Source organism: Marmota marmota, unplaced genomic scaffold, assembly GCF_001458135.2.
Source record: "Marmota marmota marmota unplaced genomic scaffold, marMar, whole genome shotgun sequence".
Classification (NCBI taxonomy): Eukaryota; Metazoa; Chordata; class Mammalia; order Rodentia; family Sciuridae; genus Marmota; species Marmota marmota.
Window position 1 is genome coordinate 10590119 of NW_026000283.1, and position 13091 is coordinate 10603209.

At 38.7% G+C, this 13091-nt stretch overlaps 1 protein-coding gene across 1 annotated transcript in view; it reads right to left on the reverse strand.

Moving 5' to 3' along the window:
- The window catches only part of Slc25a43 (solute carrier family 25 member 43), a 44653-nt gene that overhangs the window by 26986 nt on the left and 4576 nt on the right, over nt 1-13091 (reverse strand). The window contains exons 2-3 of the mRNA XM_015498550.2: nt 8765-9006; nt 6128-6300 (exon numbers count right to left, since the gene is read on the reverse strand). Coding sequence (XP_015354036.2) covers nt 6128-6300; nt 8765-8867 — 276 coding nt within the window. The 5' untranslated portion in view covers nt 8868-9006. The remainder of the gene's footprint in view (nt 1-6127; nt 6301-8764; nt 9007-13091) is intronic.

The following is a 13091-nucleotide window of genomic DNA, read 5'->3' on the forward strand; positions in this document are numbered from 1 at the left end:
TAGCATGCCAGACAGGAGCCAAGGTAAGAAAAAGGGGAAAAAAAGGAAAAAAATGAGTGTAAGCATGGTGAAGGAAGGGCTCAGGTGGTTAAACAAGACTTCTGATTACTGTCATTAATGTTCAAAAGAGTTCCAACCTGATGTGGCATTAAATGGGTAGATTGTGTGTATATGTGTGTATCTGGATAAAAGCATATTAGGAGAATGAGACATTCAGACAAAGGGGCTAGTCATCGTGGGGGATGAGAAAAATTCCCTGTCCAGTTGCTGGTCCACCAGACACCTGCTACTGATTTGCTTGGTGCCAGGCAGTGCAATGGGGAAGGCCACTGGAATGCAAATGTTACCATTAACATGGTTTCAGGTCACAGCAGCCTGGTTGTCCTGCAAAGGTCACTTATTACAAATTCTGCTGGCAAACACTGCCTGCTCCAGTGAGGCAGATAGTTCTTAAAGTTCTCTCTTCTTGGTGAATTTGGATTTTGTGGTTTGTCTGTTGTCATTATGAGGATAAGGATAATAATTGGACAGAGATCCCTGAGATACTGGCTCTAGTACCCTCAGATGGTGCTCAGATAATTTCCATTTACTGCAGCGACACCTAATGGCCAGAGAAAGTAATGCCATGTTTGCATTTAAAAGCAGCCTGTGATTTTATTTGGGGTGTTAATTTTTTAAAATATAGTATGGACAAGGTATTATTATATTTATTAACTCACGAAAAGTAACAGTTTGAGGGGCTTGGGCTGTAGCTCAGTAATAAAGTGCCTGCTTTGCATGTGTGAGGCACTGGGTTCGATCCTCAGCACCACATAGAAATAAATAAAGATACTGTGTGTTCATCTACAACAACAACAATAACAACAACAAAATAAAATTAAAAAAAAATAAAGTGGGCTGGGGATGTGGCTCAAGCAGTAACGTGCTTGCCTGGCATGCGCAGGGTGCTGGGTTTGATCCTCAGCACCACATAAAAATAAAATAAAGATGTTGTGTCCACCAAAAACTGAAAAATAAATATTAAAAAATTCTGTCTCTCTCTCTCCTCTCTCTCTCTTTCTTAAAAAAAGAAAAGTAACAGTTTGACTGCAACACTAAGAATTTTATTTCTATAACCTTACATGACATGATATTCATAATTAGCTGCTGATCCTATTTTGTGAAGCAACACAATTATCTCTTTGGATTTTTAATTTTTACAACTATCATGATTTTGCATTTATTAGAAAGCTTTTATTGAAGCTCTTTGTATGCATTATCTAGAAGGTTCCCATAAAAGGGAAAAGATAATCAGGATTGCCCTCAAATAATCTACTTCTAGTGTATCTTACCCCAGTTCTTGGCAGATTGTTGTGGTCAGTATGTATCCTAGTATAGAACACATTCTTGGCTACATTCTCCCAGAGGAAGTCACTATTCTAGCTCCCAGTAAGAGAAAGGAAAGCTAAAGGTTTATGGAGAATACTGAAACCCCTCAGCTCCACATTTAGATGTCAGTGAACTTCATCTGAAACCTTTCTCACAACAAGTCCTAATCCCCACCACTCCCCCAGTCTCAAGGCCTTGTTTTTGGACAGGACTGCTAGGGGAAGGAAGCTGAGCTCACCAACTTTTAACTATGCATAAGGAATACTAAATTATAAGAGGTGGCAGAAAGTGCCCTTATTATTTCACTGCCCTTGGCAGTGAAAGAAATTCTTAGGGCCAGGATTTTGTGGTACTGGGGACTGAATCCAGGAATGTACTATCTCTGAGTTACAGCACCAGTCCTTTTTTAAAATTTTATTTTGAGACAGGTTCTCACTAACTTGTTGAGGTTGGCCTTGAACTTGTGATCCCTCTACCTCAGCTTTCAGAGTAGTTGGGATTATAGGTATGCAACACCACTCCTGGCAGGGCCAGGATTTTTAAAAAAATGAGTAAATGCTTGTAGTATATCATACCTCCTTCCCAACTTATCGCTGCTCATTTTATGTTTCTTTTTGTTTGTCTGTTTGCTGCTGGGGGTTAGGGCTCATCCATGCTAGAGGAGTACTTTGCCACTGAGTTACATCCTCAGCTCTCAGCTTTTGTTTTTCTTTTTCTTCCTTGCTTTTGTTTTTCTTTTCCCTCCCTTCCTTCCTTCCTTCCTTCCTTCCTTCCTTCCTTCCTTCCTTCCTTCCTNTCTCTCTTTTCTCTTGCTTTTGCTCTTTCTTTCTCTCTTTTTCTTCTCTCTCTCTCTCTCTCTCTCTCCTTCCTTCCTTCTTTCTTTCATTTTCTAACAGGGATTGAACCCAGGGTAACTTCATCACTGAGTGACATGATCAGTTCTTTTTCTTTATTTTTATTTTGAGATGGGGTTTCGCTGTGTTGCTTAGGACCTTGTGAAGTTGCTGAGGCTGGCCTTGAACTTGGAATCCTCCTGCCTCAGCCTTCAAGTCACTGAGATTATGGGTGTATACCAGCATGCCTGGCAACATTTTTTTTTCTTTTTAAAGAAGGTATCTTTTTTAGAAAGAGCATAAATACCATCTGAAGAAAATACCTTTTCAAGGGTTGAAACATATGAAATTGCCATTTGAATATGTCAAAATGTGGGATGCTGGCAATTTCATTTGGTTCAACCTAAAAAAAGAAAGCTAAAGGATATATTATATTCCTGAAGAAGATAGAAAGTTTGACATAATTTATTCCATGTTTATAGTTTAATATAAATAAAGTTCTAAGCACAAGGTAATTCTAAAGTTTATCAGGAAGAGCAAATCACTGAGAGTAATCAAGGAAGTGTTTTAAAAAGTGCAATGAAGATAAAAGCCATTTTAAAGCTATAGTAATTGAAATAGCATGGTACTGGCACAAGAACAGACTGACAGATTAACGGAACAGAATATACAGCCCAGAGATAGAGACCCTAGAATATTTCTAAACATTTAGCATGTGGCAAAAGTCAAATTACAAAGTAAAAGTTATTAAAAAATAGTGCTTATGGGGCTGAGGATATAGCTTAGCTGTTATAGTGCTTGCCTCACATGCACAAGGCCCTGGGTTCAATCCCCATCGCCACACACACACAAAAAGGTGAACTAAGAGTTAGATGACTGCCTCATATCATGCCCCAGGTAAATTCTAAATGCATTCAAATGTTAAGTGTGAAAACTATGACAAAACATATTTAAAGAACATATAAAGCCAAGCTCAGTGTCTCACGCCTGTAATCTCAGCAGCTCTGGAGGCTGAGGCAAGAAGATTGCAAGTTCGAGGTCAACCTCAGCAACATAGCAAGGCCCTAAGCAACTCAGCAAGACCCTGCCTCAAAAACAAAAACAAAAAACAAAAACCAACCAAACAAAAAAACAGCTGGGGATGTAGCTCAGTGGTAAAGTGCCCCTGGGTTCAATCCCCAGTACTAAAAACCAAACACCAAAAAGTCAACATATAAGTGAATAATTATTCATAAGATTAGTATGAAGTAGACCCTTTAAGCAGAAAAGCAAAGTTAGAAACAAAACAGTAATAAAAATACATACAACAAAACAGCAACCCAGGGCTGGGGATATGGCTCAAGTGGTAGTGCGCTTGCCTAGCGTGCATGAGGCACTGGGTTCGATTCTCAGCACCACATAAAAAATAAAATAAAATAAAGATATTGTGTCTACCTAAAACTAAGAAAAAAAAACTCAGAAACCCATAAATAGAATTAGAAGCCAAATGTAAAACTGGGAAAATATGTGCACTGTGTGACAAAAGGTTAATACCTTTAATATATAAATATTTCTATCAATCAATAGAAAAATCTGTGTGTCCTAGAAAAATAGGCAAAGGACACAAAGAGAAAATTTATAAAGAAATACAAAGGGCCAAATGATATATGGAAAATGTGCAACCTCACTTAGAAACAATAAGATACCATTTTTTAGCTATATGATTTAAAAAGTAACAATAATATAGGTTGAGAATTTAGAAGATGAATCACTTTCCCTTACTGCTGGTGTAAGTGTAAACTTACAAATTTCTGCAGAGTAAATTTCATTAAGAGCCTTAGAATAATTTATATCTTGTGTCTTGTTCATTAATTTCTAGGAATATATCCTAAGAGTACTATCACAGGTCTGAAAAAAACATAAGGGTTTTCACTGCAATGTTATTATACTTTAGAATTTGAAAAAATTACTCTTAAAAAATGAGAAACTATTAAATATTTTCTGGCACATCAATTTGGTGGAATATTATACGATAATTAAATACTTAACAGCCTGGAGCAAAGCTCATTATATAATAAGTGAAAAAAGCAGGAAATTCATTTTTATTTACCATCAAGACACAATTCTATAAAAAGAAATAATCTTACATATATTTACATATATACTTATATTTATACATACATACATATACATAAGAGAAAAACTCTTCATCATTATAATCCATGGAGTGATGGGATGGGTAATTTCTATTTTTATTTATTTATTTTGAGATCAGATCTCATTATGTTGCTCCAGCTTCTCTCACATCTGTGAGCTCAACTGATTCTTCTGCTTCAGCCTCCCAAGTAGCTGGGAACTACAGGTATGCCACCATGCCCACCTATGGATAATTTATTGTGGTTTTTTTTGTACTTTTATATATTCCTCCAATTCCCTATATCCTATATGCATTACTTTTTTTTGGTGGCCAAACATATATAGCATAAAATTAACTATGTTAACCATTTTAAGTATGTGTATATAACTTTTAAAATTAGAAACAATGCTATTAATAAATAAGTATGCACTAAGCAGCCTCTCAATTTGCACCCACACTACATTTATAACAACGTGACTATTATTTATCTGGTCAGGGACAGGGAAGAAACATAACCCAGACAGATGAGAAGTGTCATAGACTGAAGTGGCAGAAATGAATGTGATCATGTGTGTTTGTCCAAAGGCAGCTTTGATAGATAAGTACCTTCAGGCTTTTTAGTGCTGAGGTAAGCAATGGCCCAGATCAGCAGAGAATACTACAAAGTAGAAGCAGGAAGTGGGGAGGGGCACTGAGCAAGCAGGCGGACAAGTCAGTCACATGGAAAAATGAATGACTGAGACTAATAATTTAAAATTGCAAGTTGAGTGCAGTGGCTCATGCCTATAATCGCAGCAATTCTGGAGGAGGATTGCAAGTTAGAGGCCAACCTCTGAAACTTAGCAGTGGGGTATATGGTTATGGAACAGAATAAAGTAATTAGCTCTGTCTCAAAATAAAATAAAAATAAAAAGGGCTAAGGATGTAGCTCAGAGGTAAAGCACCCCTGGGTTCAATTCCCAGTAACAAGAAAAAAAATTGCATTCAACTGACCCCAAATTCATTTTTATGCAGCTCTTCAGGAATATATCAATTATATAAATCAGGAATTGTCCAGAAGAGGTAAAGGAGGGAGACAAGCAAGCCAATGGAGGTGTAATTTTAAGGGAGAGATCTTGATTAAAGGAATATGCAAAGCCTCAATCCTGCTTGGATTGGGAGCCTGCTCCTATTATGCACATGTGGCTATACTTCCCCAGCCTTATTTGTACCAGTCTGATTTTTCTTTGATCAAAACTGGCTCATTCTAGGATAAACCAATTATTCAGTTTGAAAGCTCTGCTACTAAGCTTGCCTCTATGGTCTATAGAAAAAAATGCAAGTTTCCCCAGGTAACAATTAGGAAAATGCATGGTCAATCCCACTAAGATGTGGCCTATTTTAACCATTAGTCCTGCAGTTAGTCCTCAGTGAGGGCGTCAGGGACTAGTGGATCCTTGCTGGCTAGAATTGTTGGCTTATTTGTCCTAGGCAGTCAATTCACTGAGGCAAGGTGCACTGATGAAGCACCTATACTACTATGTGAATCTTGGAGGAAGGAGAATCACAATGATGTATCCAGGAGGAGAGGACTGAAAGGGGCCTTATTTGGAAGCTTCATAAAAGACTGAGAACAGAGTATGGTATCAGGTGGCAGCTTGGGCTCAGGCCGAACAGCCCTGAGGTTAGCAGCAGAAATGCCACAGAGTTGGGGTTTGCATAGTATTTGCACAAGCAGTCATGAGCTCCTCGGAAGTCTGGCATTACTTGGGGCTGGTATTCTTTGCTGTTGTTTTTATCCACCCACAAACACTTCAAGGCATCGTCTCACCTGCATCTTTCTCTTCACGGTGTCAAAGGGAAAGGAGAGGGTCTGGGTCACAGCAGCAGCCAGACAGACAGTGGTAAAGTTCTGCAGCAGAGAGAACTGGTCTCGGGGTCTGTTCCAGATTTTCTCCAGGTTCATGTAAACAAGAAGGGAGCCCACGGAGAATGGAAGAGCACCTGCAAAGCAACAAGAGGCTGCTGTCTGGAGAAAACAAAGTTTAGGAGTGGGGTATATACTTATGGAACAGAATAAAGTAATTAGCTCTATATGGATTGAACAGTCTGTTAAAACCATATATATATATATGGTTTTAACACACACACACACACACACACACACACACACAATTTTTGTACCAGGGATTGAAACCAGGGGCACTTAAAGACTGAGCCACATCCCCAGACCTTTTTATATTTTATTTAGAGACAAGTCTCCCTGAGTTGCTTAGGACCTTGCTAAGTTGCTAAGCCTGGCTTTGGACTTGCAATCCTCCTGCCTCAGTCTTCTGAGCTGCTCAGATTACAGGCATGTGCCACCATGACTTCTATATTTTGATAGGGGTTGTATCATTCATCAAAATGCATCAAATAGTTCATTATAGGTGAAGGTTTGTGTGCACTTTACTGTATATAAATTCAACATAAATACAAATGTAAATATTGAACTTGAGTTAATGATATACATTTGCAGTGTTCAGGGATAAAGGATCAAGTGCACTGATGTTCAAAAGTTACATTGAAATTGTCAATAAAAAGATGAGGGATGGGGTTGTGGCTCAGAGATAGAACGATCCCCTAGCATGCTCACCTAGATTGTGTGAGGCACTGGGTTCGATCCTCAGGACCACATAGAAATAAAATGAAAATATTAAAAAAAGATGAGCTGAAGATTAGGATGGATAGATATGTGATAAAGCAAGAATGCTAAGTGAGCTGGGTATGATGGCACACACCTGTCATCCCATCTATTTGGGAGGCCAAGGCAGGAGGACCAACCTGGGCAACTTAGTGAGACCCTGTCTTAAAATTAAAAATAAAAAGGACTGGGGACATAGCTCAGTGTCAGAGTGCCCTTGGGCTGAATACCCAGTACTGCAAACAAAAACAAACCCCCACAAAACAAAACAAAAACAACCAACCCCCACCTCCACCCTGGCAAAATGATAAGTGTAGCATCTAAATGGTAGGTATATGGTGTTTATAAGTCTTCTAACTTTTCTGGGAGTCTCAAATAAAATGTTGGGAAAAAATCACTCCCAGAAAAGGAAAGTTAGTGGGCAGCACCTAATTACATTTTGGAGCTTAGAAGGGACTGGTCTCTAGCTAAGAAAGTGTTTTGTGAAAACTGTATTTGGGGAGGATATCTGACCTTGCTTTTGAGAATGACACAGTTTTATCAGGGCCCAGTGGGCACGCTACCTTGTGAGGCATCCTCACCTTTCTAGTAACTAAGATGGTGAGACACTAACACAATAGGTGGCCCTCTTACAAACTTCCAGAAATTGGGCGACCTCTTTGGCTTACAGAGGGACTAAATTTCTCCCCCAAAATGAGATTGAAAAGAGGAGATAACACAAGTGGGATTGCTTATCTTTAGATCAGGTAATATTTATTTAATGAACATATTAAAAATGAATCACCAACCTCCCTTTTACCTTTATTCAGAAAAATTTGGAGAGTTCATGGTATGCTGGGCCCTATGCCAGGTGCTGGGAATACAAGGGTGCAGGCCAATTCCTGGAGATAGTTATCACTGAGGGCAAAAGATCCCAGAAAGGGCCAGGGTTGTGGCTCAGTGGTAGAGCACTTGCCTAGCATGTGTGAGGCACTGAGTTCGATCCCTGGTGCCACATAAAAATAAAAACAAATAAAATAAAGGTATTGTGTCCATCTACAACTAAAAAAAATTAAAAAAAAAAGATCCCAGAAAAACTAATAAGGGTATGGTCTCTGATATGCATCATAATAGGGGCCGATACAAGATGCTTTAGGTACACAAGGATTGAAAGGATTCGGTTTGACTGGGAGAATGAGGAAGGACTCGACAGAAGAGAGATCTTTTAAACTTGGTCTGGAGGAATGGGTAGGAGTTCATTAGGCATAAAGAGAGTGGAAAGGCAGTTCAGGCAGAGGGAATAGCATGTATGAAGGAATAGTATTTCTGGGAAACACAAGTCCTGTATGGTTGCACATGAGTGCAGGTGGAGGCATGGCACCAGATGGGATAAGGTGAACTAGATTGGCAGGGGCAGGTCTGAAGGATTTGAAATGCCCTAAGGAGTTTGAGTTTTCCTCCTTAGCTCAGAAGAGCCAAGGAAGGCTTAAAAAGGGCAGGTGGTGAAACAAATGCACTTGAAAAGATCATGCTGCCCAGCAGCAATGTTGAGGTCTGCTTTTCTACCAGTATAGCTGAACCACTTGTATTCTGTACTCCTCTCTTCCACGGAATGTGACTGGCCAAAGTTTAGGAGTGGGGTATATGGTTATGGAACAGAATAAAGTAATTGGCTTTATACGGATTGAATTCATACAAACTTGACCTTGGTGAAACTGATTTCACTGGTTATAAAGGTATGTAAAACATTCACATATGCCAGAGAACATAGCCTTTTCTTGAACAAGGTGAAATGTTCCATCTTACCTAAAACAGTGAGGGAAACCCCTCGATAAAGGGCCAGGAACCCTTCCTGTTGATAAATAGTAGAAAAAGCATGGAAGATTCCCTTGTAAGTCGGTTCCAGCATGTTCTGCACAATTAACCGGGTTTTGATGAGGTCTGTAGGATATGTCACAATGGTGGAGACTATGCCTGCGAGACTCCCAGCCACAACAGAGCTCTGCTGGGAAATATGGCCTGAGTCATCTGTGAACAGCCCAACAAACCTGGGAGAAAATAGGGAAAATCCCAAAAGAATCAGATATGGATTGTGTTTACACTACTTCTCAAAATAAGTGCTTTATAAAGTGGTAATTTCTACTATTAGAATTGATGAATAATGTATTTAAATCCTATATTTTTAATTCTAATTTGTTACATATGACAGCAGAATGCATTACAATTCATATTACACAGATAGAGCACATTTTTTTTTGTATCTCTGGCAGTATATAAAGTATTTTCACACTATTTGTGTCTTCATACATGTACTTAGGGTAATGATATCCATTTCATTCCACCATGCCCCTTCCCTTCCCCTTAAATCTTATATTTTTATAATGCTAGTTAGCAATAAAGAAAAGATACCTAACCCTTTTATTTATTTCTACCATAAATTCTTCCCACTTCATTTCAAGCAGTTTTCCCCTTCTGCTTTTTTGGGGGGGAGTACCAAGGATTGAACTCAGGGGCTCTCAACCACTGAGCCACATCTCCAGCCCTATTTTAAATTTTATTTAGAGACAGGGTCTCATTGAGATGCTTAGCACCTAGCTAAGTTGCTGAGGCTGACTTTGAACTTGAGATCCTCCTGTCTCAGCCTCCTGAGCCACTGGGATTACAGGTGTGCACCACCCTGCCCCACTGCAGTTTCCCCTTTTATCTGCATATCTGTCAAGTCTAGCTTGCCTGTGAGGTATAAACGCACAGAAGTACTTGGCAAATACTAAATTGGAATGCACTCTCTCAGTTCTGTTAAAACCTAAAAGGAATAGAATTTCTTGAAATGACGACTTTGAGCATCCCAGAAACTGAGTTTTGAAAATATAGATTTAGTAATGTTAAAGTTTTGTAGGAGGTCATGGATTTGGATTGAGCACCTATACTGGGCCTAACAGACCTGATACAGAGTTTAACCATAGTAACTGGGCTTTCGCTGCAGATGGTCCTATAGCCAGTTAGTTAACTTATTAGGCTATAAATAATTAGCCTTAAGGTGTAACCAACTGATTAATTGATTGACTAGGCTGTAGCTAATTAAGTTGTTTTCTAGGCTTTCCTTCTATTGTACTATAAATGGTGTCTGACCACACTGTTGTTTGGAGTTTGCCAAGCCTGCTTGATTCTGGGAGCTGTTTGATATGTGAATTTTGTATTTGTTTTGTTCAAATAAGCTCTACTGACTTTAATTGATCTAAGGAATTTTCCTTTTAACAATAATTATAAAAGAAGATGCTCTGTCTCAGTAGTTACCAGAAAAATGACAAATAAAACAATGACAAGATACCATTTATCACCAAGAAGATTAGCAAAGGTCAAAAAAGTCTGATAATGTGAAATGATGGTGGGAATTGGCTTTCAAATTTGGAAACAAGTCTCACCCATTGCTGGGAGGAATAGAAATTTGGCCACTTTGCAGTATCTATCGAAACTGGAGAAACATCTATCTTTATTCCATTAATTCCATTTGTAAGTGTACATTCTAGAGAAACCCTTGCAAGTATATATATGAAGACATACTACAGTAGTATTTATAAATATGAAAAGCTCATGCAAACTAAACTTCCATGGGTAAGGAGATGGATAAATTGTGGCACTGTCATACCATAGATATTAAATAACCATTAAGATGAATGAGCTTGGAACTATTTGTCAATATAGATAAATCATAAAAGCATAATGTTGAATGAAAAAAAGCAAGCTGCAGTGATATATAGTGTATGATAACCATCTATTTAATTTAGAAACCCTTACAGCAATGTCTTATACTATTCATGAATAAATACATATGAAGAAGTATGAAAATAAACCTCTGGGAAAGAGGAGAAGGAATGGGACTGGAAATGAGAATGAAGAATTCAGCTTTTTCTGTTACATCTTTTGTATCTGAAAAAGAAATGTGGCTGCCCAATGCAGTGACCCATACCTGTAGCCACTCAGGAGGCTGAAGTGGGAGGATCACTTGAGGCCATTCAGTTTGAGTGTTTGGTAGACTATTCTTTTTATCTTTCTGCAGTTTTACAATTTAGTTAAAATGTATTTGGGTGGAGTTTTCCAAACCACAACATAAAGCTTCTCTGTTACAATTCTTCTAAGAAGGGCATCCCCAGTCACAAGGGCCTATCCTGGCAGAAATCATTATAAGGGGACTTTTCATCCACTCCCTGGCCAGGAAGCAAAGGGATTTTACTCTTTGCTGATGAGAACAAAATACTAAAGGGCTTGAAGTCAGAAAAAAATAATATTTTCTGCCAGATAGTGGAAATAGGGAGGGAGATAGTGAAGGTTTGAAATATAAGTGAACATAGCTAGACTAACATAAGTGTTTTATTTATTTATTTAAAATGAGCGCATCCCCAGTACTTTGGCTTTCAAACCTCTAGCGAAGAGGTTATTTCTTGCTCATTCAGCTGTCAGCAGGCCTGGGCCCTGTGCATGATGAGTGACTGTTAAGGTGAAACCATCTTAAAAGGTTCTAGGCTAACACCTCTGCTCCTAGAAAACATTCATTGATTAAACACATCTCTTCTGAGCTGTAGAACAAACAATCCTTTGAGTAAACCAACTATTTTTTTGGAGGGGGAGTACTGAAATCAAATGCAGGAGTGCTTTATCACTAAGTTATATCCATCCCCAGCCCTTTTTGACACAGGGTCTCAAAAGTTGCCCAGGTTGGCCTAGATGCCCTTCAATAGATGAATGGATTAAAAAAATGTGGCATTTATACACAATGGAATATTACTCAGCACTAAAAAATAATAAAATCATGGCATTTGCAGGCAAATGGATGGCATTAGAGCAGATTAAGCTAAGTGAAGTTAGCCAATCCCTAAAAAACAAATGCTTAATGTCTTCTCTGATATGAGGGGGGTGACTCAAAATGGGATAGGGAGGAAGAGCATGAGAAGAAGACTACCATTAAATAGGGAAGAGAGATGGGAGGGAAAAAGAGGGAGAAGGGGAGTTGCACAGAAGATGGAAGGAGAACCTCATTGTTATACAGAATACATATATGATATTGTAATGAGAAAAAGAAAAAAAAAAGTGTGTCACATTAGATTGGATAGAGAGGAAGAATGGGAGAGGAGGGGAGGAGTAGGAAGGATAGGAAGGGCAGCAGAATAGAAAAGACAATATGATTGATTTATGTACATTCCATGTATGTATTATATATCAAAATGCATTCTATTGTCATGTATGACTAAAAAAAATAAATAAAAATTTAAAAAAAAGTTGCCCAGGTTGGCCTCAAATGTTCAATCCTCCTGCCTCAGCCTCCCAAGTAGCTGGGATTACAGGTGTGTGCCAGTGCACCCAGTGAGTTAACCAACTACTTTTTAATAATGCATGTAACTGAATCTGGCATTCACCAATATACTATTTGCCTCATTCTTACTGTCTATATCCTTCCTCATTCCTCTCCCCTCTCCCTTGGCACTGCTGTCAAGTTAGAGGGGTAGGGAAGATACAGGAAGTGGAAATGCTTGACTGGATGTTGGCAGCAGCTGGAACAACCTAGAAGGTGGAGTATGAATTGCCAAAAGAGACATCATTCATTCTCATTGTCCCACCCTTATTCCCCATTCCACTTGGCCACTTCTAGGACACTGATTAATTACACATTTGTTGAATATCCATAATGTGCCAGACACTGTGCTAGCTCTCAGCATAGATCATATATGAGAGCTGAACAAGCCTGATAAGGAAATGACTAATGGAACAACCAGTGGGAAACAGGCCCTTGGTCCTCTCGATGACTTGAACTAGAAGTAGAACCTTATCTTATATCAGTCTATTTTATAAAGTAGGGTCTTACTATTTTTTATATATTTATTTTAGTTGTAAATGGACCTTTATTTTATTTATATGCAGTACTGAGACTCGAACCCAGGGCCTCACACATGCTAGTCAAGTGCTCTACCACTGAGCCACAACCCCAGCCCCAAGTAGGGTCTTACTATTAAATATACAAAATTAAAAAGAAGAACCAAAGGTAACCCTTTCTTCTCAGACTCCTATCATCTGACATAGGGACAAGGAACACCAATCTCCCATTAGAATTGCTAAATCAAGACAGGCAACCCTGATTGGC